Raw genomic sequence first — 21703 nt, forward strand, 5'->3', positions numbered from 1 at the left:
AATCTGACGGCAGGCAGTTAGCTCTGATCACCTAATGATAAATGTGCCGCACCTAATCGTTGGCCATTCAGCCACAGACACTGTTCGAAATGGGGGGGAGCTAGCTTGGCTCCCCCGAAGAGGGAGGGAGCTTCCCTGAAGGCTGACTTTGAGATAAATAGGGGGAGCCCAAAACAATCGTGCATATTTGTGTCACACAGATTAGAAATGTTGAGTTTCTGTAAATAACAGTTCTTGAAATAAATAATAGTTATTGTTCATTACAGTTTCTGAATGTTTGTTTTATATTTGTGAATATGTCTGGGTGTTGCCATCTGTACGTGGCGGCGCTGCATTCTTACTTACGTTGCTATGGTTATGGCGGTTATGGCGGTGATGCCGGCGCGGTATTTGAAATGTTCATATTGATATTTTTGATAATAAAAAATATGGCAAAACGAAAACAGCCAAGCGTCACAGCTTTTGGATTCACAAGCAAAGAAGCGAAGGAGTCTAAAAATGACAACGTGAACGGAAAACAACTTTTAGTTGGCCGGCTGTAAGCGGCGTTAGGGTCGAGTTTGACAGCTCCACACCGAAGGAGAGGCCTTCCGATGCGGAGCCTGAAGAGGCTTCAACAACGGCCACATCCGCCGGCATAGTTACACCGTCTGTATTAGTAGAAGAGTGTTTTTATAGCAATTGATTGTATCCGCGCTGCTGCGCCAGTCAACAGACCGTGCGTGTGACATATTTAGTAGCAGGGTGTGCTATGAAAAATAGGGCTCCCCGAAAGCAAATGGGTAATTCGAAAACTGACAGAGCTCCCTCTATACAAATCAAACTGTAGACGGTGTGAAAGCACCTATTATTTTAAATAATGGTCGGAATGTGACCTGTGAGCCTTCTGAATTACCGTGGGACAGCACATTCTAAACTAAAATGTTCAATCAATAAAGTAACATCTCATCTTATCTTATCTTAATAATATCTTCATATTAATAATAATAATAAATCATACAGTATGTGTCCGAAAGGGAGCAGGAGGAAGCAAACACAAAAATATACAAAAGATATACTGCATATTAAAGCAAACGATTGTAAAGGTTAAAGTATGAGCATAACAAATAAAGAAGTGTAATGTAAACATTTACATTATAATATGATTATTTAATATATAAAGACTATATATTAATGAATTACAAGATTAGATATACTTTAGTTGATCTAAAATATTGATGTGTTCAAATGCTCTTCAAAACAAAACTGAAAGTCCATGAAACTTGTCTTTCTGTATTTGTGAATGAAGCGCCATCTCCTGGTTAAAACCTGAAATAGAAAATCTGGCAACGCCCTGTTGGAAAATAGTGGGAGGGCTTAACATTCCTCTATACTGGTCTTTGGCAGGTTGTAGGCAGGAAGCTGTAAGCTGGAGTCCGAAACTCAGTGCTACATCTGTAAATGAAATGTCCCTTAACTTTCCCTCAGCAAACAATTTTCAATAGGACTATAAGTACTGTATGAGGGGCCGCTAGGGACATTATTCAGAAATATTCACATACACATGTGAAACACTCTCACACACACACACACACACAACTGAAACCAACATAATTTATAACCATATGTAAAAATCTCTGATATACACATATGAAACGCAAATATGAACTCCAAAGTTGAATAACTTTCAGGTGCAACAAGTCCTCCAACTAATACGACCAAATAGGTTGATTGTTTTCCTCGTTTTCCGACCCATTAATACGACCCAGAGCAGCGTTTTCAATCAACGGGTACGTCAGCCTGTATACCTTTACGACCCACGGGCGCGTTTTAAATCAACGGGAGGCGGCGTAATGACGTACAACGTCCTCGACAACTTCTGTTAACAACCATCGTTTTTCAGACACGTACACTCTTCAAAAATCACGGCTTTCTGTCGTAGAACAAAACGTGATCCGCCTCTTAAATTTGTGTCGACCACAGACCTTATTTCGAGCTATTTTCCCAAATCCTATGGAGAAATCTCATTGGTTCTGACGCGAGGGAACCGGAAGTGGTCAAATGCTAACTCACCGGGGTTTTGGACTCGTCACTGCATCAGACAACATCCATTTATTTCCCAGACAAGCTAATAAACGTGAGTAGTCAGATATCAAAAGTATATTCATTTTGGGATATGTATTATGTTGTTTTATTTTGTCGTCTAGTACAGTGACTAAGATTACTATGTTTACCTAGGAATAATGATAGCAAAGCTAAATTAGCCAAAAGTAGAATCAGCTAACGTTAACGTGAGCATGGAAGTTATGTGATCCATCGGTTCATGCGGTTGATCCAAATGTTATCAAACGTCACATTCTTTATAACTATATTAAATACTATTTATCTATTAAGTGAAGAGTGACCAGGGGTGTAATACTGCCGGAACACCGCTCCGGCACCTAAAACGGGGATGGTTGTTAGCATCTGGTGCTAGCTAGCTATGATAACGGATAGGCTAAGAGGCTAATGTACCTAATGTAATGTTTACACAGTTAACTTTAGTCTAAGTTATCTCAGTGGGTCTGAAACAGTTTGGTCACCATATATGGAAATACATATTTCCAAGGCACACTTTTATATTATTGTAATGTTCCACAATAGGAGTCGGAAATTCAAGTTCTTAGGTTCAATAGCTCCTTTGGTAGTATACAAATACAGGTTCATAGGTCACAGGTTGCAGGTCGCAGGTTCAACGTCACACAGCACCCTAAAAAAAATCGAATGAATCTAAAACATCGATGAAATCATTACAATTCATACTATTGGACATACAACAAATGCATAAAAAAACAAAACAGTAAATAGTTAAATATGCACAAAGATACATTTAAAAAAAGTATTATTCTTATCATTTTTTTTATTATTGAAATGTATACAGTTAAGTTTCATATGGGTGTTGACAGATGTATCCATAGATTTAGTTAATTTTGCCCTCAAGTGCACAAGATTGATGCATTTAACTTCACGGGGGCCTCCGGACCCCCCTAGAGGACATGAGGTCCACCCCCACTTAAAACATATTCACATGGATAGGATACTAAATACATGTGCACACTTTTTATATAGTAACCTTTGTACCTCAGCAGGAGGGAGTTAGTTTATAAAGGTCCTTCACTGATCACTTAACTATCACGCAGCTGTGTGCAGCATTTACTGTAAGAATCACACATTTATTCAATAATGCAGACTTAATAAAAGACCATTCTTTGTTGATTCTGGCTGGAGTGTTAATTGACAGTAGTTACATAAGCTTCAAAACAAGCCACAACTGCGCGTGCACACGTGCAGAACTTATAGAATTAGCAATACACCCCTGCTAATGATGATTTTAGTATTATTTTCTGTGATGATGGAGCATCAACTTTTGGATCAACCAGATATTTACAGATTAGGGTTGTCCATAACAGTCAATTTAAACATGTGACTGACTCTGTATAACATTGTTTTCCTTACTCTTGTGATTTTTGTTCATCCTATCTAAAAGATAAAAAAACATGAGTTCATTGTTTTAACAAGATTTTTCACGATATAATAAAATACATGAATCCTGTAAACATTTGTAGTATAGTATTCTTATTTTTGGTATTCCCTGACATTATCTGTGTTTCTGTTACAGATGCCTACTCAAAAAGTGTGCCAGACATGCAGGCAAAGCATAGGAGTAGCAAGTAAAAAAATGCAAACAATGTGGTGCCATCCAACCCTACAAAGAGAAACTCTCCAAGCAAAAAGAAAAGGTTGCACAGGAGTGGAAGGCCACGCAACAGAAAAACCACAGTGTCAACAAAGTGTATGACTCGACACATTTACTGGTAAGCTTTTTTCTCTTGCAGATGTCAGTTATCATAAAAAAGTGTGTAAATAATCCCTGATCTTAATCTTTTTATACAAATTGTTAAATTACTGAATTGATTTATACTTTCCAACAGTCGCCCTCATTTACTTTTTAAAAATAATCCTAATTTCTTAAGTAAGTTTATGTGAGAAGTACAGACTAGTGCACGATTACTGCACTTCATGTAATGTGTTAAGCAAAATTGTTGTCACCGTTGTATTTAAAGCTGTAAAGGCATAACACATTTTTTCGAACTGATGTTGGATAGTGTTTGTACTTGCAAGCACCCAGTTTTAGTAAAACATTATTTCTTAACCAGAAGTAACATAGTTCAGGCCAGTGGTAATTCCTAGAATCAGAGCTTCAATGTACATGTTTTTCTAATTATATCTTACAAAAAAACCTGCATTTTGGTGTTTTATATTTTATTTTGGAACTTCATGGTATGGAAAACACATAATTATGTGACTATGGTTTCCAAAAGTAAAATAAATGAAATATCATATACATTTTTGAATAAATGGTAAAACCAAGAATGTCACAGAATCAAAACCAGCCCATATTAATATAGTGCTTGAAAGACAATCAAGACCTGGAAAGAGTTCGTATTAATAAAGAGGCCCTTAAAAGCACTTTCATTAAGCTTACCAGAGTCTCTGACTTTGAGCCGTGTTCGAACAGTCATTTAAAAATTCCCCTGTAACACCAGCTTTACATCTGAAGTGCTGTTAATGCGGAACTTTGAACCTGAAATGATATAGGTTATAGCTTGCTGACATGTTTCAAAGCTAAATGTAGCTTATTCAGATATCTGAATGTGAGAATTAAATGGACAAATATTAGGCATGCCAGAAACTGACCATGATCAAAATCGGACAGCCCTGGCGAATATTAATTGATTATTCGCCGCCGAATTGAAACTAAGCCAGGAAAAAAAAGAAATACATAAATAATAATAAAAATATATATAAATAAAATCGAATTTTAAAAATAATTTTCGATTATGGAGACTGTAACGAATATTCGAAAAATAGAATAATCGCTGGCATCCCTAACCCATATAAAAATAACTATGCCCATGTAAAAAAAACTCAAAGTGAACCCGAGCTCGATAAACTTCTTTTTTTTTTACAGTTCTTTTTTAGGGGCTCCCCTAAAAGGGGTCTAAAATCACACCTGGTTAATTGTGGGGTGCCTTCCTCAATGTGCACACGTATCACATCAGTGCATTTTTCACTTATGCAAAATAAATGGAGTTATAATGGCTTTAGGTGTATGAAAATGTTTAGAACTGTTGTGTACATAATATTTCTTGTTTTTTTGTGTCCATTGTGTTCCAGCTTCACAAATGGAAAATGTTAGATCGGCGTCCCATCCTCCTTCTTGCCAAGAGAGGCACAAATGGTTTTTGCCGATTGCATCTGTCCATGGCAAATCGAGACAGAAGATGGTAACAATGCACTTGTTACCATAAAGAGGATTTACGAAAGCCTAATTAATGGTAAAGTATACAAATCTGCATGCTATATTTCAGCAATTTATCTGTTAACATGTTTTGTAAATTAGTTGCTCAGTTATCTGGTTTTAAATGTAAAAAAATGTGAATCACTGTTTACCAAGTAGTACAAATATGTCGTTATGTCTTGTTTTGTCAGTTAAAGGGCCCATGTCATGCTTTTCTGGTTATTACCCGTCCCCTTGTGTGTTATGAAGCTTTTCCTGCATGTAAACGGTCTGCAGAGTCACAAACCCTCAAAGTACACCCTGTAGCGAGTAAAACTCTAACACAGAAAATACCTGTCTATGCTGCTCTTTTTCAATTTTTTTCTTCCTGAGTATAGTGACGTAACGGGCATAGTGACGTACCGGCTCACACACACACACTCACTCAGCCTTATCTTTTCTCAGCCGAGGCTCCGCGGATCTCCTCACGCACACACGCACACACACTCACAGCCTGGCTGTGAGTGTGTGTGTGTGTGTGTGTGCGCTCAGGCTGAGTTCCTCGCTGTCTCGCAGACCCCACACAGCAACCAGGAAACAACACCAGTAATCCAGCTCACACTGTCTGCTCCTCGAGCCTCAAAGGGCGGAGCAGCGAGCCCCCCAACGTCCCGCCAACACGGCACCCAGACCCCACGCAGCATTCTCATCTGTTTGTCCTTACTGGTGTCATTTCCTGGTTGCTAACAAACGCCATTGTAACACAGAATCACTGATGTTCCGCTGTTTCATTTTTAGCTGTAATTACTCAGATTATAAATGTATATGGCGGATTATACTTGGTCATTTACTCACCATGCGTCTACTTTTTTTTCTTCTCAATAGTGACTTTGGCAGTTGAACCTGAGGGCCCTTGTACCACACAGGCAGAAATGGCCGCAGACCCAGGATCAGACTTGTCTGTACCTCTTACCACCGAGACTGACACTGAGTTCACTCTCTTCCTCACTCCTGTGTCCTCCGGCCTGACTCCTGCTCTCTCCTCCGGGCTGACTCCTGCTCTCTCCTCCGGGCTGACTCCTGCTCTCTCCTCCGGGCTGACTCCTGCTCTCTCCTCCGGCCTGACTCCTGCTCTCTCCTCCGGGCTGACTCCTGCTCTCTCCTCCGGGCTGACTCCTGCTCTCTCCTCCGGCCTGACTCCTGCTCTCTCCTCCGGGCTGACTCCTGCTCTCTCCTCCGGCCTGACTCCTGCTCTCTCCTCCGGGCTGACTCCTGCTCTCTCCTCCGGCCTGACTCCTGCTCTCTCCTCCGGGCTGACTCCTGCTCTCTCCTCCGGCCTGACTCCTGCTCTCTCCTCCGGGCTGACTCCTGCTCTCTCCTCCGGCCTGACTCCTGCTCTCTCCTCCGGGCTGACTCCTGCTCTCTCCTCCGGGCTGACTCCTGCTCTCTCCTCAGTGTCTTCCTCACAGAAAAGAAGACCAACGAGGAATAAAGTGGCAATTAATGGTATGTGCGGGTTAATTAGTAATTATCTTATTTACATCGACTGAAACTGTGTTTGATTTTGCACATTGAATTAGTTAAAGAGAGAGAAAACAATCATCGGTACAATTAGAATACACCACCTTTTGTTTTGTTTAAGACTTTGCAGTATCAAAAGTCTCAGTGCCATTTTGAACAGTTTAATTGAGCACAATGTGATGTTAGGCAATGTTTAGGAGGTTATTGCTGAACTTCAACTTATTACCATCTTTTAATTCCTTGCAGAATGTCCCATTCATCAAGGGTCAGACACTTTCCCCTACAAAAAACTACTGAGGGAACGAATCAGGGAGGTTTGTTTAGAAAATATTTTTAAATAAATAAACAATGACAATAATGTTTCCGTGGAACCAAGTCTTATCTTATTGGATTTTCGTATACTTTGTTTAAAAGGAGTGTTTCAGTCTTAAGCATGACTGCTAATGTAAATATTGAAATTACAGTAACAATAATTTATTATTAATTTAAGGTTGAGGTACTTGTGTAATGCTTCATGTCGCATTAATGCATCATGTCCAGCCATTTATTTATATATTACATTTTTTCTTGTAATCCTTTGTAGGTGAATTCCTATTCTTGGCAGTACAAATATTTATTTAAATAATAATAGTATTCCAAAATATTAAACTGATGGGGAAAATGCTATTGACTATGTTACAGTCCTTCATATGTTTGAGTTAATCGTACCTACTATTATTTCAAATTATCATTTGATTTCACTGGACTTTTTGTATTTACATGTATGACATTTGAAAAAAATGAAGTTTACCTAAAATCTGTGTTTCTTTACTCAGGGCCATACCGAGGTGTTGGTGCAGTGGCAGTCTTGCTCTGGATGGTATGTATCTAATCTGAAGTTTCCTTCAGTGTAGCTGATGGGTCTGGCAGAACAGGGGCCACAAAGTAGTCTTACCAACCAACTTCATCAACCCTGAGATCACTAACTTAAACATTTTGGGTTCCTCAGCAGTAAATTGAATTTAGTTGATCACATGGGGGTGGGGAGCCATGTCATCAATGGCTCTATCAGACGTTTGCGCCATAAAGTAAGACATCCAAGTTCTCTGCCCTTCGTCATTCAGACATCGCGCCCTAGAAACGCTGTCTGATTGTAACACATAAGCAGGGAAGTAGCCTACATTGAAATAGAAATTAAAATATACAATAGAGTTTATCATTGATCAATATCACTAAAGGTTAAATGATTGATATGTGAGGCTGGATGGTATTTGATCTCTTTTGTAATTACTGACTTGTTACATTTGTTCTTAACAATTATACTATAAGTATAGTTAGTAGTAATAAGTAGTATTATTTCTGTGTGCAGTCTTGCAGGCAGTTGTCTAAGTTTAGTGCTGTATGTTTGGGCATTGATAAGACAGCAAATTCAAAGAATTGGTCAAATGAAACATTGACTTTGAAATAAAAAATGTACCTTGTATTATATATGATGTACGTGTTATATATAAATATATACATTATACTGCACTTTCATCATGATATCTTTGAGTGACTTAGTATATCTTCTCATTTGAAATAGCATTGTCAACATACTGTAGAACTACATATTCCAAAAAGTAATACTTTTTGCTGTGTCAGTATTGTCATACTGATATTCTGTACAAACTGTGAAGTCCACTGAGACAAATGTAACATTTGTGATATTGGGCTATATAAATAAACATTGATTGATTGATTGATTGATTGACTGTTTCTGTTTTACAGTGGGGCGAAGTGGAAAAATTCCTGGGAGCCAAAGGAAAACTTTTCCAGTTAAATATGGCTGACTTTTTTTTTTCTATTTTGGAGTAATAAAATACATATAAAAAAACATCTATGTAAGTGTTGTGCCTATTTGTGTTCTTATGTTATCAGTGAGCTGAAGCCAAGACAAATACAAATATGTTTTAAGTGTATCCATACAAACTCATTCTCTAAAACTGTCATGATTGGTCTGTTGTGAATGACACCCATGAGGAAAAAGGTCCTATACATTATATCACATCGGCAGGGCTGTGATGTGATGAGGCCCTCGCGAGCGTCGACGGGGGGGTGGTGTGTAAACCCTGGACACACCAAGCCGATTACAGCTAGTGGAGCCTCGCAGCAGAAACTGTGGCGCGCTCAATTGCGCCGCATTTGCGCATCAGATGAGGCTCCCTCCACAAGATGAGGGCGAGAGGCAGACGCAGTCTGTGTGATCGGCGTGTATGGAGGGGCGGGCCTGCACATCGGCATATCACAGACTGGTGCATACATTGTACAGGCGGCAATTTGAAATGGAACGCAGCCCACACACGGCAGACAAACCCAAACACTTTTGGAACACGCCACCTCCAGACACATTAACATGCACTCCCCTAACTTTCCCCTAATCTGACATTGTATTTCATTCCATAACATATAAATATACTGTTCACCCATGTGAAACACACACACTGAAACCAAAATAATTTACAAACATGTGAAAATCTTTCATATGCGATGGAAACTTCTGAAGCAATGGAAACAGGAGTCAGAGAGACACGAGGAGAGCAGGAACTTTGATGGCAAACTGATGGTTTATTCACAAGACATGTTGTGTGCCACGAATTGACACAAAAGATGCCAAACCAATTCTGAAGATCTCTACCCCAGACCCATATTTAGCTAGTTCTGAGAGAAGAATCAACATTGTGCATAACAAGATAAAACCAACACCTCTATCAGCTGACGCCAATAGGCAGGAACAGGGAGACAAAACACTGAGAGCACAGTAGCCAAGGCTACAGGTGCCTGTGCTCAGTCAGGACAAGACCTGGGGGGTATACCACGAAACTGGTTCAACCTAACCTGGATATGTTTGAGTTAGCCGGTTGGCCTAATCCAAAACATACGCCCTCTCGCTAAACGGCACTACGACACGGGTTATCAAGTGGATCGCTCAAGCCAGCCGTGCCTATCTAGTTAGGAGCGCGTTCACATAAAAGGGGTAGTATTTGGAGCATTCGACCAATCACAAACATGGAGAAGCGTACTGACAGCGCAGCGCGTATACTTCCTGAATGAAAAGTCAACTATATAATTAGACAAATATGAAGACTTTAAACATCCATGACTCAAACACTTTATCCAGGATAAAAGCCACATAGCTGCACCTGCAAGGTGAACACAGCTGGTAAAAGAAAAAGTGTTTGAATGCGTACATTAACAGGTTTATGATATGCCACGTCTAATACACGATCTGACTTTAATTACATTTGACTCGAGTGTTTCGTAATGTGTTGCTTAAAATAATACTTCTGCATACAGTATGTGACACTGTAAGTGTTGCACGGCCAGATACGGCTCAGCTGACTCAGATAAGGAGATATATGATACATTATGATGTGATGCCGCGGACTGTACTGTTACTTTGATCCGGTTACTTATGTTGTGGCAGATATTTAATTAAGCTTTCTTAACGCTAATGTTATAATAGTCAGATTGCTCTGAAGATGGGAGGTGATATTCTATTAATGTTCACATTCACACGTGAACACGTTTGGTTCTATGCAAACTCAGTAATATCCATTGTGATACAGTTATAAGGCCTTCACAAGAGACTGTCAGTGGAGATTAAAGGGGATCAGGAGCTCACGTCTTCTCAGAGTCCTTGGTATCTGGCTTGATGATTGTCTCACATTTCTAAACTTCATGTCAATAACCTGCTTAAAAAGCTGAGGGTTAGCCTAGGTTTCTTCTACAGGAACAAGTCCTGTTTCTCTGCTTGAGGCCAGGAAAAGGCTAGTCACTGTGACCTTTTGACCTGTGCTGGACTATGGTGATTTGATCTATATGAATGCACCTGCCAATTGCCTGGTCAAGTTAGATGCTGCGTATCACAGTGCACTGAGATTTGTGACAAACTGTAAAGCATTAACCCATCACTGTACCCTGTATGCAAGGGCTGGTTTGCTTTCACTAACTGTACGGAGGCTCAGTCACTGGTACATTTTTATATACAAAGCCATGTTAGGGAAACTTCCATCTTATATCTGCTCCCTGATCTCACGGAAAATTGTAAGTGGCTACTGCCTGAGATCGAATGCTGTGGTTTTATTAAATGTGCCAACTGCTAGGACTGTCTTAGGGAAGACAGCTTTTAGATGTGCAGCTCCTCTGTCTTGGAATAGTCTGCAAATTAAATGGAAACTGAGCAATCTGGTGCCACTAAATGTTTTTAAAGCTCGGTTGGATGCTACTCAATCGGAAGCTATTGGTACCTGTTTATGTGGATAGTTATGTAAATGGTGCTGTATGATGTCCTTTTGTTGTTCTGTTTATGTTTTTATGTTTCGTGTGGAACCTACTTGAGCAGGTCTCCCTTGAAAAAGAAATCAATGATCTCAATGGGATACACCTGTATAAATAAAGGTTTGAAATTAAATGAAATGAGAGTCATCATCATCATGTTCTCTCTGCTGCTGCTGCTGCTGCTGCTGGCAGCTGGAAGTGAGTCAACACTTATTATACTGCTGTTTAACAGGATAATCTGTCATATAACTTTTTTTTGTATTTGTACAGGTGTGAAGTGTGAACAGTTGACACAGCCAGCTTCTGTGACTGTGCAGCCAGGTCAACGTCTGACCATCACCTGTCAGGTCTCTTATTCTGTTAGTTAATAATAATAATAAAATTCAATAACATGCTTTAACCACTAGGTGCCCGTTTATCAGCTGTGCACCGTTATGGTGTAAATACTGCCTATCTACCAATTGGATCCAATATAAAAGTCAGCCGAATTACTGTTGATATTGCAAGGAGACATATTGTGTGAAAATAAATCTAAGATGTTGTTAAATGGCTGATATATTTGTGATCCACGTCACGTTTTCAGTTTTGGCGGCAGTTCTTCCTGTTTGTATAGAAGTCTTCTCATCAGGGCTCTATAAATAGATAACTACGGCAGATATGTAATATGTAATGCAGCCGAACCATGTATTATAATGCCGTTATGTGATTAGCTCCAAAGAGAAAAGCAAGCAAACTCGGAATAAAGTATTATTTTATTTTTTTTAAATGTTTTCGGATTTCACATCGCATAAACACCATTTCCCAACGTGCATTGCGGCTAAACCATGAATCACCGAGCTGAGGATCTTGATTATGGCTAGAAAGGATCCGTCTTGTGTAAAACTCTCGCGAGAGTTCGGCTGAATGTCACGTGGCTGAATGTTTACGTTTGGCAGGCAGCCTTTCAGTTAGGATCGTTAACATCAGTTGGCCACAGCAAATGATGGTGAGAAGCTAAACTATCTATTAATTATGTCAATGACAGGGAGTGTGATCGTTGAAAAGCGGTCTTGCTGGTGTTCAAAGAAGAATGACAACACTGTAGATCACCAACACTATGGTTTATTTTTTATTCACAGGCAAGTCAACGTTGTCGCAGTAAAAGTCCCAAGATAGCTCCTGGTGCAATAAAATGTTCCCTTGCAGTGTTTTACTATTATGTCTGATGTTTCTCTATTAATATTGCTGCTGCATTAATGTGTATGTTGCATCATGTTACTGCTGTAGATGTGTTTCCGAGCCGCTCCGATTACAACGAGAGTTACAACGAGAACGTGACGTCATATTTACAATAGAAGGATCCTTTCTAGCCATAACCGAGGATCTTGCCTACGTCTGTTTCCGGTATTGTTTTTGACGGATGTATTTTGTTATACACACATTCCTTCACATTTAAATTAAAATGTACATTAAAATATTTCATGAGGCTTTCTAAAATGTTTTAAAATATAACTACGGTTCGAGTTGAAGAGTTTATAAATTAACATGAACCGAAGCTGTTGCCTGGTAACGCAATCGTGCAACGTCACGTCCGTTAATTCCACATCCACACACATCGATTTAATAAATGAATATAGCCTTTGTATCTGCTAAAAGAGGTGCCGACCAGCTGGGGCAACAGAAAATTGGCGAAATTGAGTGTGACTATTACAAATGAAATCATTATTATATTAATATTGATAATAATAACAACCGACCGTCGGGGTAGCATTTGCTTGGCATTTCCGGGTATATCTCCACTGGTTGGGCCACGTTAACAATACTGTGTAATTGTCACGTTTGAAGGGACGAAATCGTGACAGCTTCACGTCTCCCATCATGGTAAATCGTCACATGTTCACGTCTTGCCGTGATACCGGGTTGTGCTGACCATGTCCATGCCTTTATGACAACAGTGTACCAATCTTCTGATGGCTACTTCCAGCAGGATAACTCACCGTGTCACAAAGCTCAAATATTCTCCAACTGGTTTCTTGAACATGACAATGAATTTTACTCAAATGTCACAGTCCACAGTCATCAGATCCAAATCATACAGTGCACCATTGGGATATGGTGAACGAGAGATTTGCGTCATGGATGTGCAGCCGACAAATCTGCAGCAACTGTGTGATGCGATCAGGTCAATATTGAGTGAAATCTCTGAGGAATGCTTCCAGTACCTTGTTTAATCTATGCCATGAAGACTTAACGCAGTTCTGAAAGCAGATGGGGGTCAAACCCATCCTAGCAAGGTGTACCTAATTAAGTGGCTCGTGAGTGTATTACTTAGCTCAATTTGTATTGTTAGTGTGTGTCTGTAGGAGTAAAGTCTAGACACATTCTTTGGATGTAAGCATTGGCTAATTAAACAGATCATGATTAAATGACATGATGATAATAAGGGTGATCACCAAAACCTTATACCAGGGGTGGGGAACCTCTGGCCCTCGAGGTAACTCGGATCTGAAGGTGACTGATAACTGCTAATGGCATTTACTTGAATACCAGACATAGTAAATGCAAAGCAGGATCATATAAAAAAAAAGGTAATAAACAAGCCATTCAATCGTAATACTCGTTTTAATACGTTGACATGCATACAACACAATAGACTTGTTAAGTCCTGTTCGTTGTCCTGTTTGTTGTCCTTATCACCGTCCTGTTAGTTTTCCTCATCACCGTCCTCATCACCGTCTTGTTCGTTGTCCTCATCACCGTCCTCATCACCGTCTTGTTCGTTGTCCTCATCACCGTCCTCATCACCGTCTTGTTCGTTGTCCTCACCACCGTCCTCATCACCGTCCTGTTCGTCGTCCTCACCACCGTCCTCATCACCGTCCTGTTCGTCGTCCTCATTACCGTCTTCAATGTCTTCCTCCATCATGAGAAAAGACGAGTCCGAGCCAATACAGCTGTAGGTGCTGGTGACTCTGCTCAGTTTCTGCTCCAGAAGATATTGATGGTGTAAAATACAGCAGTGCAGTCCCCTGTATCCCTCTTCTGTTATATCGCTTGGAGAAACTAAAATAAAAAGACAAAATGACAGTCTATGTAAGGCAACTTTTAGTTAGCATTGATGTTGGTTCCATATAAGCAATTTGAATGTTTAACTCCGAGGCTGTATATTAGCTAAAAAGATTTGTGATTCAGAAAAAATGCAATCATTACAGATGCTATTCAGTGATAGACATTTGACACTGGGAGGGGGGCAGTGGCAAATGTTATAAATCGGTATTTGTGGAACATACTTTGGTTTCTGATGTCGTCTTTTGTCTGATGAAGGAGGCGGTCCAGTTTGTCCAGTGCCTGCCTCAGATTTTGACAATGCTGGGTCATCTCCTTCACAATGATGACTTTCTCCTCTTCCATACGCCTGACCAGCATAACCTGGTCAAAAAGTCGCCTCTTTGTGCGCAGGTTCACCACTATAATGGAAAAAACACAAAATATAACAACCACAATGGTAAGGCTAATAAAACAAATAATATCAGTTTGTATTCAATCTTTTTTAATTAAATTGACCAAAACCTTAAAATCTGGTAAAAAAAAATTCAACCTCGCCGCTTGCTGAATTTTTTCAATTCTGTCTATGTTGGCAGAATTACATTCAGTATGTCTTGAGATTCAACATTAGTATGCAGTTCAGGGTGGTCAGGAAGGGTTTTACTGTTTCCATAGATATGCCTGTCCCAGTGAGACTAGACTATTAAGACTTGATAGGGCAACATCATACAGACCTTTCAATATAATTATTTTAAAATGATTTGTTGTGATCATGATGATTTGTGACACCTATGTTGATAGCTCTGTGTTACATTGGTGATTGTATTCTAGTACTTCAACTGAATTTATGGAATATCTAGGGCAAACAAAAACAAGTTGTTTCTTACCATCTCCTTGCGCCTCCCAGGGCAGAATGACATCCTCAGACAGACCGCATGCTGCTTCTGTGTCAATTTTCTCTGAACAGGCATCAATGGTGTTGTACTGCAGTATCCTCTCTCTGAGTTTCTTCTTGAGCTCTGTCAGTCTTCTCCGTTTGCGTTGCCTTGTTTGGTTGCTGTCTGTAAAGTAAAACAAAATACAAATAAACTAATATTAATAATACAAACAACAACAACAAGAAACAAATATTGTTTCTAGATAACGTAATAATAAATACCATTTTGTCGATAGAGGTCGTGTTTCTTTCTTCGGAGGGAATAAATAATTTCATCTATTTCTCTCTGGAGCTCCTCTTGGCTACTCTGGGCTCCATGTTTCTCTTGAAAACAGAAACAACAAGGTGTAATCATAAAACATGAAGCCAAATGTTTGGAAATATGGAACCAAATCTATACCACAGTGATCATATAACATACCAGTGGCTGCCCATTGCTTGACCTCCAACACCCACTGCTCCGTGTCCTCCAGGGAGATGTTCAGCTCTTGCTTGAGACTCTCAAGATTGTCCACTTCAGTTTGTGCTCTCTGTGTAGTCTGGTTAGAATGTTTAAAAGGAAAAAGTGAATATGCGTTCCAGTTGGTTGAGAAGGTTGTTTTTTACTGAATTCCTTTATGCACATTAACTGACCAGACAACAACATGAAATGCTAAACACCTTCTCTTCAAGGTTGGCAAGTATCACCTTAGTTTCCCTTTTTTTTCAAGATCAAGCAGGATTAACATTATTATTATTATTATTATTATTATTATTATTATCCAGAAATTCAGATGAATCAACCTATAGTGCTTTATTAAAAACAAACAGAACAGAGACTCTCTTGGCAGAACAGTGTGCCATGGCAGCACCATCATAATGAAATGATTGCAGAATACATTCAATTCAACAACATGTAGCTAAGGATGGTGTTAAATTACTACAACAACAAACTCGGATAGTCTTAATATACATTTTGAAATGCAGCATGGACGTCTTACTTTGACAAATCTCTTTGAGAGTGTCTTGTGGAGATTCTCCACCTTCCTGTGGTTCCATTGCATAGCCAGCACGGTTATCATATCTGCTCTAGCTGTAAACACAAAAACATGAAAATTCATATGAGCTTTACAATGTGGCACTACTTCAAACTATTTGTTTTCCTCTACCAACCTGATTTGGTCATGTATTTTGTTGTCAGAGCTGCCCTTGAGAGGAAGCTGTTAACCTGTTCCACTTCCTCGCCGACAGTATTTCCAGCACCTTCCTGGCTTCTGCCACCCCACTTCACCTGCTCAGAATCATAAACAATGAGATCTAGCTATTTAGTTCAATATTATAATTTCTTGTACTGTACATCTTTAGTTATCATCAGTGTCAGGAGCAATTTCAGAAAGTTAAAATGTTCTGATATTGAATTATGCTTTGAACTACAATGTCACAACTGCAGTTATTTGAAGCTCTATTCATTCATTATTTCTACAGTGCGGATATATTTACTAAAATAAACATAATGGGTTTTGGAAGCCTATCCTTGTGACAGTCTGTTTTGTAACAATTTTGTCAACATTTGTAACTATTACAATTATTCCACAGGCTTGAATAGAATATACTACATGATATTCTTATGTGCACTACAATTTCTAAAACATTTGAATCTAGTGACACAAATGTTTAACTTGCATACTGTACCTCGCATTTGCCTGTGTGGGCCTTGGCGTGCATTACAGAGAGAAAAGGTTTCATCTCTGTAAGTGGTTGGAGCTCAGGCAACTTTGCTGCCATCTTCTCCAAATAAGGCCAGTACCTGTAATGACAAAATCAATTAGCTTTTCCAGTTGCATGATGGCATAATAGTAAAAAGATAAACCAGGTCCTTAAAATTACCAGTACAATCCTTGTAACCAACATCAGCATTTATCCAAATGAATGTTTTTTTTGCTTTACATCTACTTGATGTGCAAGAATTAAATAGATAACACGTTTCCCACAAACACTTCCAATTTTGCAATAGTTATAACTACCTGCAGGCAACATCCATACAAAAGAATGTTGCATTCGCAACTTCAGCCAGCTCCTTCTGCAGGAACATTGGGTAGGCATATATTTCACCACGGTAGTGATTTAGGCCTTGTAGTAAGATGCCATGTCTGCACACAGCTATTTGCAGTCCTTCCTCATCCACCTTGGCCCTGGACTTGTGTGAGGTTTCTCTGCAAGCTGTGAATGTTGCCGGTCCACAAACATCACGACCACTTTTCTGAAATAGACACAATCTGTTACATTTAACCCTGTGCTAAGAAAAATAAATAAAGGGTTAGGGGATTGAATAGATTCTTACAATCGTCATCTGGCTCCTGATTTTGTCGACAAAGGCAGACACTTTACTGTCCTGGGCAATGAACAGTCCATCAAATAGAGACGGTTCATCTGTCCTGCGAAATTCGAGAAAGACATTGTAAGCAACATTATCATACATACATAAGTTTGATTGTGTCCTCTATTTAATGTGGCCAATTTGCTTTTGCCATAACATTTTCATAAATGTGGAAAAGGTCTTTGTGAATTTGATCTGTAATTCTGTGTAAAGTCTTTTGCCACCATTATTTAACATTAGTGAAAAGTTTACTGACTTCTTGTAAAAAGGTAAAAATAAAAGTACATCCTTTATATTGATGGGCATGGAATAGGGCAGAGGAAGGCATAGAAAAAGGTTCCTGGGCAATTTAATACATTTTTCATGAAGCGATTATATCCAAAACTGGTTCTTAGCTCCAACATATCCAACTAACGTCAACCATTTAACATTTTAAAGTTGAGTTAACTTTACAGGCGTCATATATAATAATTTTTATGAATTGGATTTATATAATTATGTGTAATTTCAAACCAACTATTGTTTTCTGATGGTCTACAAACTTTGGAAAAAGAAATTGCAGAGTTGGGGAAAGTTAGACATTTCAGCAAAGACATTCAGCTTAGTCAATAAAACAACAACTGAAATGAGAATATGATTTCACTGACCCTCTGGACTTCTTGAAGCGATAATGCTTTCTATTGCCATCTACAGCAATAGCCAGCATGTCAGGTGTGCATGCTGGGCATTTAAAGGGCTCCACCAGGCATAGATCTTCTTGTCTGTAATTACAGAAGGCAAACTCCCGAAAGACTCTGTGGAAGATATCGCTACAGATTCTGCCTGTCTGGAAAAAAGAATGGTATTCATTTGGTTAATTAAAAGTTTGGTATTCAAAAATCTTGAAAACCACATTTTATTCTTACCCTTCCTGTGGAAAACGATCGATGTTCAAGCATTTTTATAAATACTTGCTGGGATAATGCTGGGCTGGCCAATTTCATTTGCTCGAATGATGTGAACACATCAAAGTTAAAAATAATTTTGCAGCTGTCGGTTGCTGGCCAGTATTTGTATCCCAGCAAGTCACCTATGCTCGGGGACCATTTGGCGGAACAAATTGGGCAGCACACAGAAGGCAGACGAACGTTGTATGGACCTGAGAAAAAATATAAATGTGCAATTTGACAGCTATCTATGCAATGTAGGACAAAAGTATAATAGTAATCCTGTATTTCTGCTTGATCGTCTTCTGGTGGCAACAAACCATTGATAGTCACCAACACGGTCTGCTTTCCTGGGATGATGGTGAAATCTTGGCTTGGACCACAGAAGCAGATTTGGGATGGCGGAGGAATTGGAAGCAGACACACTGCAGCAAAGACAATTTCAGAGATTCATATGCATGTTAGGACATGTTAGGAAATGTAGTCAATACAAATTGAGACATTTTAACTGTTAAAGCAAACTTCCGACATGGTGAAAATGATGCCGCTGTATATGTAGTGCACATTAGGAAACCATGGTAAGGGAATATGTAATACCTTATTTGAACCCACCTTGTTCACAGAGTCCATATTGGCCACTTTCATCCACAACCACTAAGGATGTGGGAGGAATAGGTCTGTAAAACCCATCAAACATGGCTTCCCTGTCATGGAAGACATGTTTACCATGGATAATAGGGTCACATGCCGGACAAAGAAAGGGAGTTCCTGGTGGAACACAGTCCAAGCACCGGACCACAGCATCAGCAGTTTTGCATTGGAGACAGGAACGTGTAGTGACAATCTCTGCAGCCAATTTCAAATGAAGGAGCTCTGGCATTGCAGCTCTGAATGTTTGTTCACGTTTCAACTGTCTTTGGGTCCATGTTGATGCAGTGGGTGTTTCTTCTGATGATGCAGGGACAGTGAGAGAACCCAACAGGTTTCTCAGTGTCTGAAGATGTTGATCTAAAATAACAAAATATAAAACAAATCATGGAATTTAGTTTAATTTAAAAAAGATATTCCATACATGGCTTTTCACTTTACAATGTATCATGAACAAAGCTATTACATACTACAAACAATTACCTACATTTCAAGTTGAAGGATAATTTAAGAATTCATTGTGCATACCAAGACTTGGGACCTGTAGAGGAATCTCATGTGTCTCCTCGACCTCTGGGGACTTCTGAGAGCTGGAAGGTTTAACTGCATAAAACAAAGTACGAATTTATGGGAAACATTATTGAGGACCGACCAACGACATTAAAACTTAATGAAACACTAGAACTAGATTATATTTTACAGACCAGATCGATTCTTATTCCAATGTTGGGCTATAATGTTCCCATCCAGGTCCCTCTTCCTCCAGGAAACATTTGATCCTTGCGTTATTTTCTTTGGTATCTTCTGTATCTTCGGTTTCTTTGGTTTCTTTGGTATCTTAATATATAAATATATAAAAGAGATTATATATTTCCCTTAATTGTTGCACACACATCTTTGTAATGTGTGTGTCTGTTATCATTTGAGTAAATGTTATAATACATTTTTGGATAATGTTGTACTTGCCTTATTTGCCAACTCATCTGCGAGGGCATTCCCTATCTCTAGCCATTCATTCAGTTGCTTGGATGCCATTTTTAAGTGAGGATAAAAAGGGCAACAACAAACAAAGGATGAACTGACATACAGGGAGGGAGAAAAACAAAACAAAAGACAAGAAAACGAGAGGGGTGAAAGAGAGTAGGAAGAGGAATATGGCTCTGAAAAGAACCGTTGATTTTTTTATGATAATAGGCTACTTCATATAATTGAATTGATAGATGACCTGAAAAAAACCAAACAGATGAACTCAGATTAGATGTGCTACCATGTAATTTAATTGTTGCTTCATAAATAAGCATTCGCCAAAATAAAACTACAGGCACCAAAATCAATCAAGTCCCAGGTAAATCAGTAATTACAGGGAAATATATTTCTCTTTTTAACTAGATGTGATGCTTTCACAAAACTTAAGTTGAATTAGCGAATGTTTAAAGTAGTAAAACAACTATGACCTGATGATATTCAAGTGTTGAACTTACCCTAACTATCATTAATGCAACATGTTAGGTGACATTTCGAAGAAAGAAAAAGTGTGTGCATTATAAAAAGCGCCATGTAAATGTCAACTATTATTATTATTATTATTAAAGTGCCATTTCCTTTCGCATTGTTTACGTTCATATCATGTCCTGGTCTGGTTAGCTGAATATACATACTTTTGCCATTGTTATGTGTTATGTCACGTGCTACCAAGGGTTTTGTTTTTAGGCAAGATTTTAGCTCCTTTTGTGCGAAGGAGAAAACTCTCCCTACAACTTGTTGCAGACGAACCTTCTTATATTGCAATACATATCCGTTAGCGCATATAAGCTAAGCGCTAAGCGCTAACCTTTACAGCCATGCTATTGCTAACAACATGCATTCGCCTATACTGCCTATGCCACGGGCCAGCCCTAAAACGTAAAACTGAAATATCGTGGTTAAACATGCTTAGTAGAAAAACGACAGGATTAATTAAAAGCGTAAACAAATCAAATGAAATACAGAAATCAGATTTACCACTTGTAAAGCTCTGACGCTCTTTAACAATCCTTCTTCTTCTTCATCTTCTTCTTCATCTTCATCTTCTTGGCTCGTCGCACTTTTATTGATGCGCAAGGTTAAAGTTCACGGGATTACGATCGTGACAAAACGTGACAAAAGGTTGTAATAAACTGCTGCTAGAAATGAATAATGGGAAAGCTACGTGGCTATGGGTCGTAATATCGTGATCAACACTGCTTAAACAATCGACCTATTTGGTCGTTTTTTGTAGGAGGACAGGCTGTTCAGGTGTGTGTGTCAGTGCGTTTCATGTGTGTGAGAGCGTTTCAGGTGTGAGTGCGTATATGAATATTGTTAAGATATTTAACCTTTCTGCCTGTTGACGTGTATGACCAACCCTGACTCTGTTATCTGTCTTAAGGAATGGGAGGCCTCAGCTATAATGTTGATATTAGTTTTATGACCGGTCAACTCTCGGTCACAGAGCCTAAGAGTCAGACAAGTGATTGAGTGTCTCCAGATGTTGGGGCTATCTCCAGTGTTCCCAGAACTCTCTGTAAATTAGTTAAAAGGTCTATCGAGAGAGAAGCTGGGCAGAATTGATGTGGCAACCCACCCGTGCTGTCAGAACCTCTGGCTGCTGTGACTTGTGATGTGAAATTCTCCGGCCGATACTGTGATTGACGGTATCCTAAAATTATCTGTGAAAC

The 21703-nt window shown here is 39.2% G+C and overlaps 1 protein-coding gene and 2 long non-coding RNA genes across 4 annotated transcripts; 2 read left to right on the forward strand and 1 right to left on the reverse strand.

The window, feature by feature from the left end:
• Positions 1 to 1783: 1783 nt before the first annotated feature.
• LOC307023109 lies at positions 1784 to 6476 on the forward strand. Its single transcript, XR_013803601.1, has 4 exons — positions 1784 to 2116; positions 3638 to 3833; positions 5197 to 5357; positions 6185 to 6476. It is a non-coding gene; the product is annotated as an uncharacterized lncRNA (long non-coding RNA).
• A 186-nt stretch (positions 6477 to 6662) lies between these two features.
• On the forward strand, positions 6663 to 8676 carry LOC307023201. Its single transcript, XR_013803631.1, has 4 exons — positions 6663 to 6805; positions 7067 to 7134; positions 7636 to 7679; positions 8567 to 8676. It is a non-coding gene; the product is annotated as an uncharacterized lncRNA (long non-coding RNA).
• A 5022-nt stretch (positions 8677 to 13698) lies between these two features.
• Positions 13699 to 21265, reverse strand: LOC307022241 (uncharacterized protein). 2 transcript variants are annotated; one of them, XM_079654931.1, is made up of 18 exons: positions 21009 to 21265; positions 19974 to 20085; positions 19712 to 19844; positions 19536 to 19610; positions 18972 to 19367; positions 18680 to 18784; positions 18339 to 18571; positions 18081 to 18259; positions 17398 to 17491; positions 17081 to 17316; positions 16749 to 16863; positions 16230 to 16347; positions 16058 to 16149; positions 15499 to 15616; positions 15300 to 15401; positions 15028 to 15201; positions 14386 to 14562; positions 13699 to 14158 (listed from the first exon to the last, which is right to left on the reverse strand). In XM_079654931.1, the coding sequence occupies exons 2-18, from the start codon at positions 20040 to 20042 to the stop codon at positions 13800 to 13802; spliced, it is 2775 nt and encodes a 924-aa protein (XP_079511057.1). In that variant the 5' UTR covers positions 20043 to 20085; positions 21009 to 21265; the 3' UTR covers positions 13699 to 13799. The 2 variants fall into 2 exon arrangements, with proteins under 2 accessions (XP_079511057.1, XP_079511058.1); XM_079654932.1 differs by having other exon boundaries at positions 14046 to 14184.
• Between the last annotated feature and the right edge of the window lie 438 nt (positions 21266 to 21703).

Source organism: Notothenia rossii, assembly GCF_949606895.1.
Source record: "Notothenia rossii genome assembly, chromosome: 10".
Taxonomy (NCBI): domain Eukaryota; kingdom Metazoa; phylum Chordata; class Actinopteri; order Perciformes; family Nototheniidae; genus Notothenia; species Notothenia rossii.

Coding starts and splice junctions, on each gene's coding strand:
- LOC307022241 (XM_079654931.1), bottom strand. CDS start 20,042: ATGGCATCCAAGCAACTGAATGAATGGCTAGAGATAGGGAATGCCCTC. Junction 18,785..18,971: donor ATATGGACTCTGTGAACAAG/GTGGGTTCAAAT, acceptor TCTTTGCTGCAG/TGTGTCTGCTTCCAATTCCT. Junction 14,159..14,385: donor AGACGACATCAGAAACCAAA/GTATGTTCCACA, acceptor TTTTTATTTTAG/TTTCTCCAAGCGATATAACA.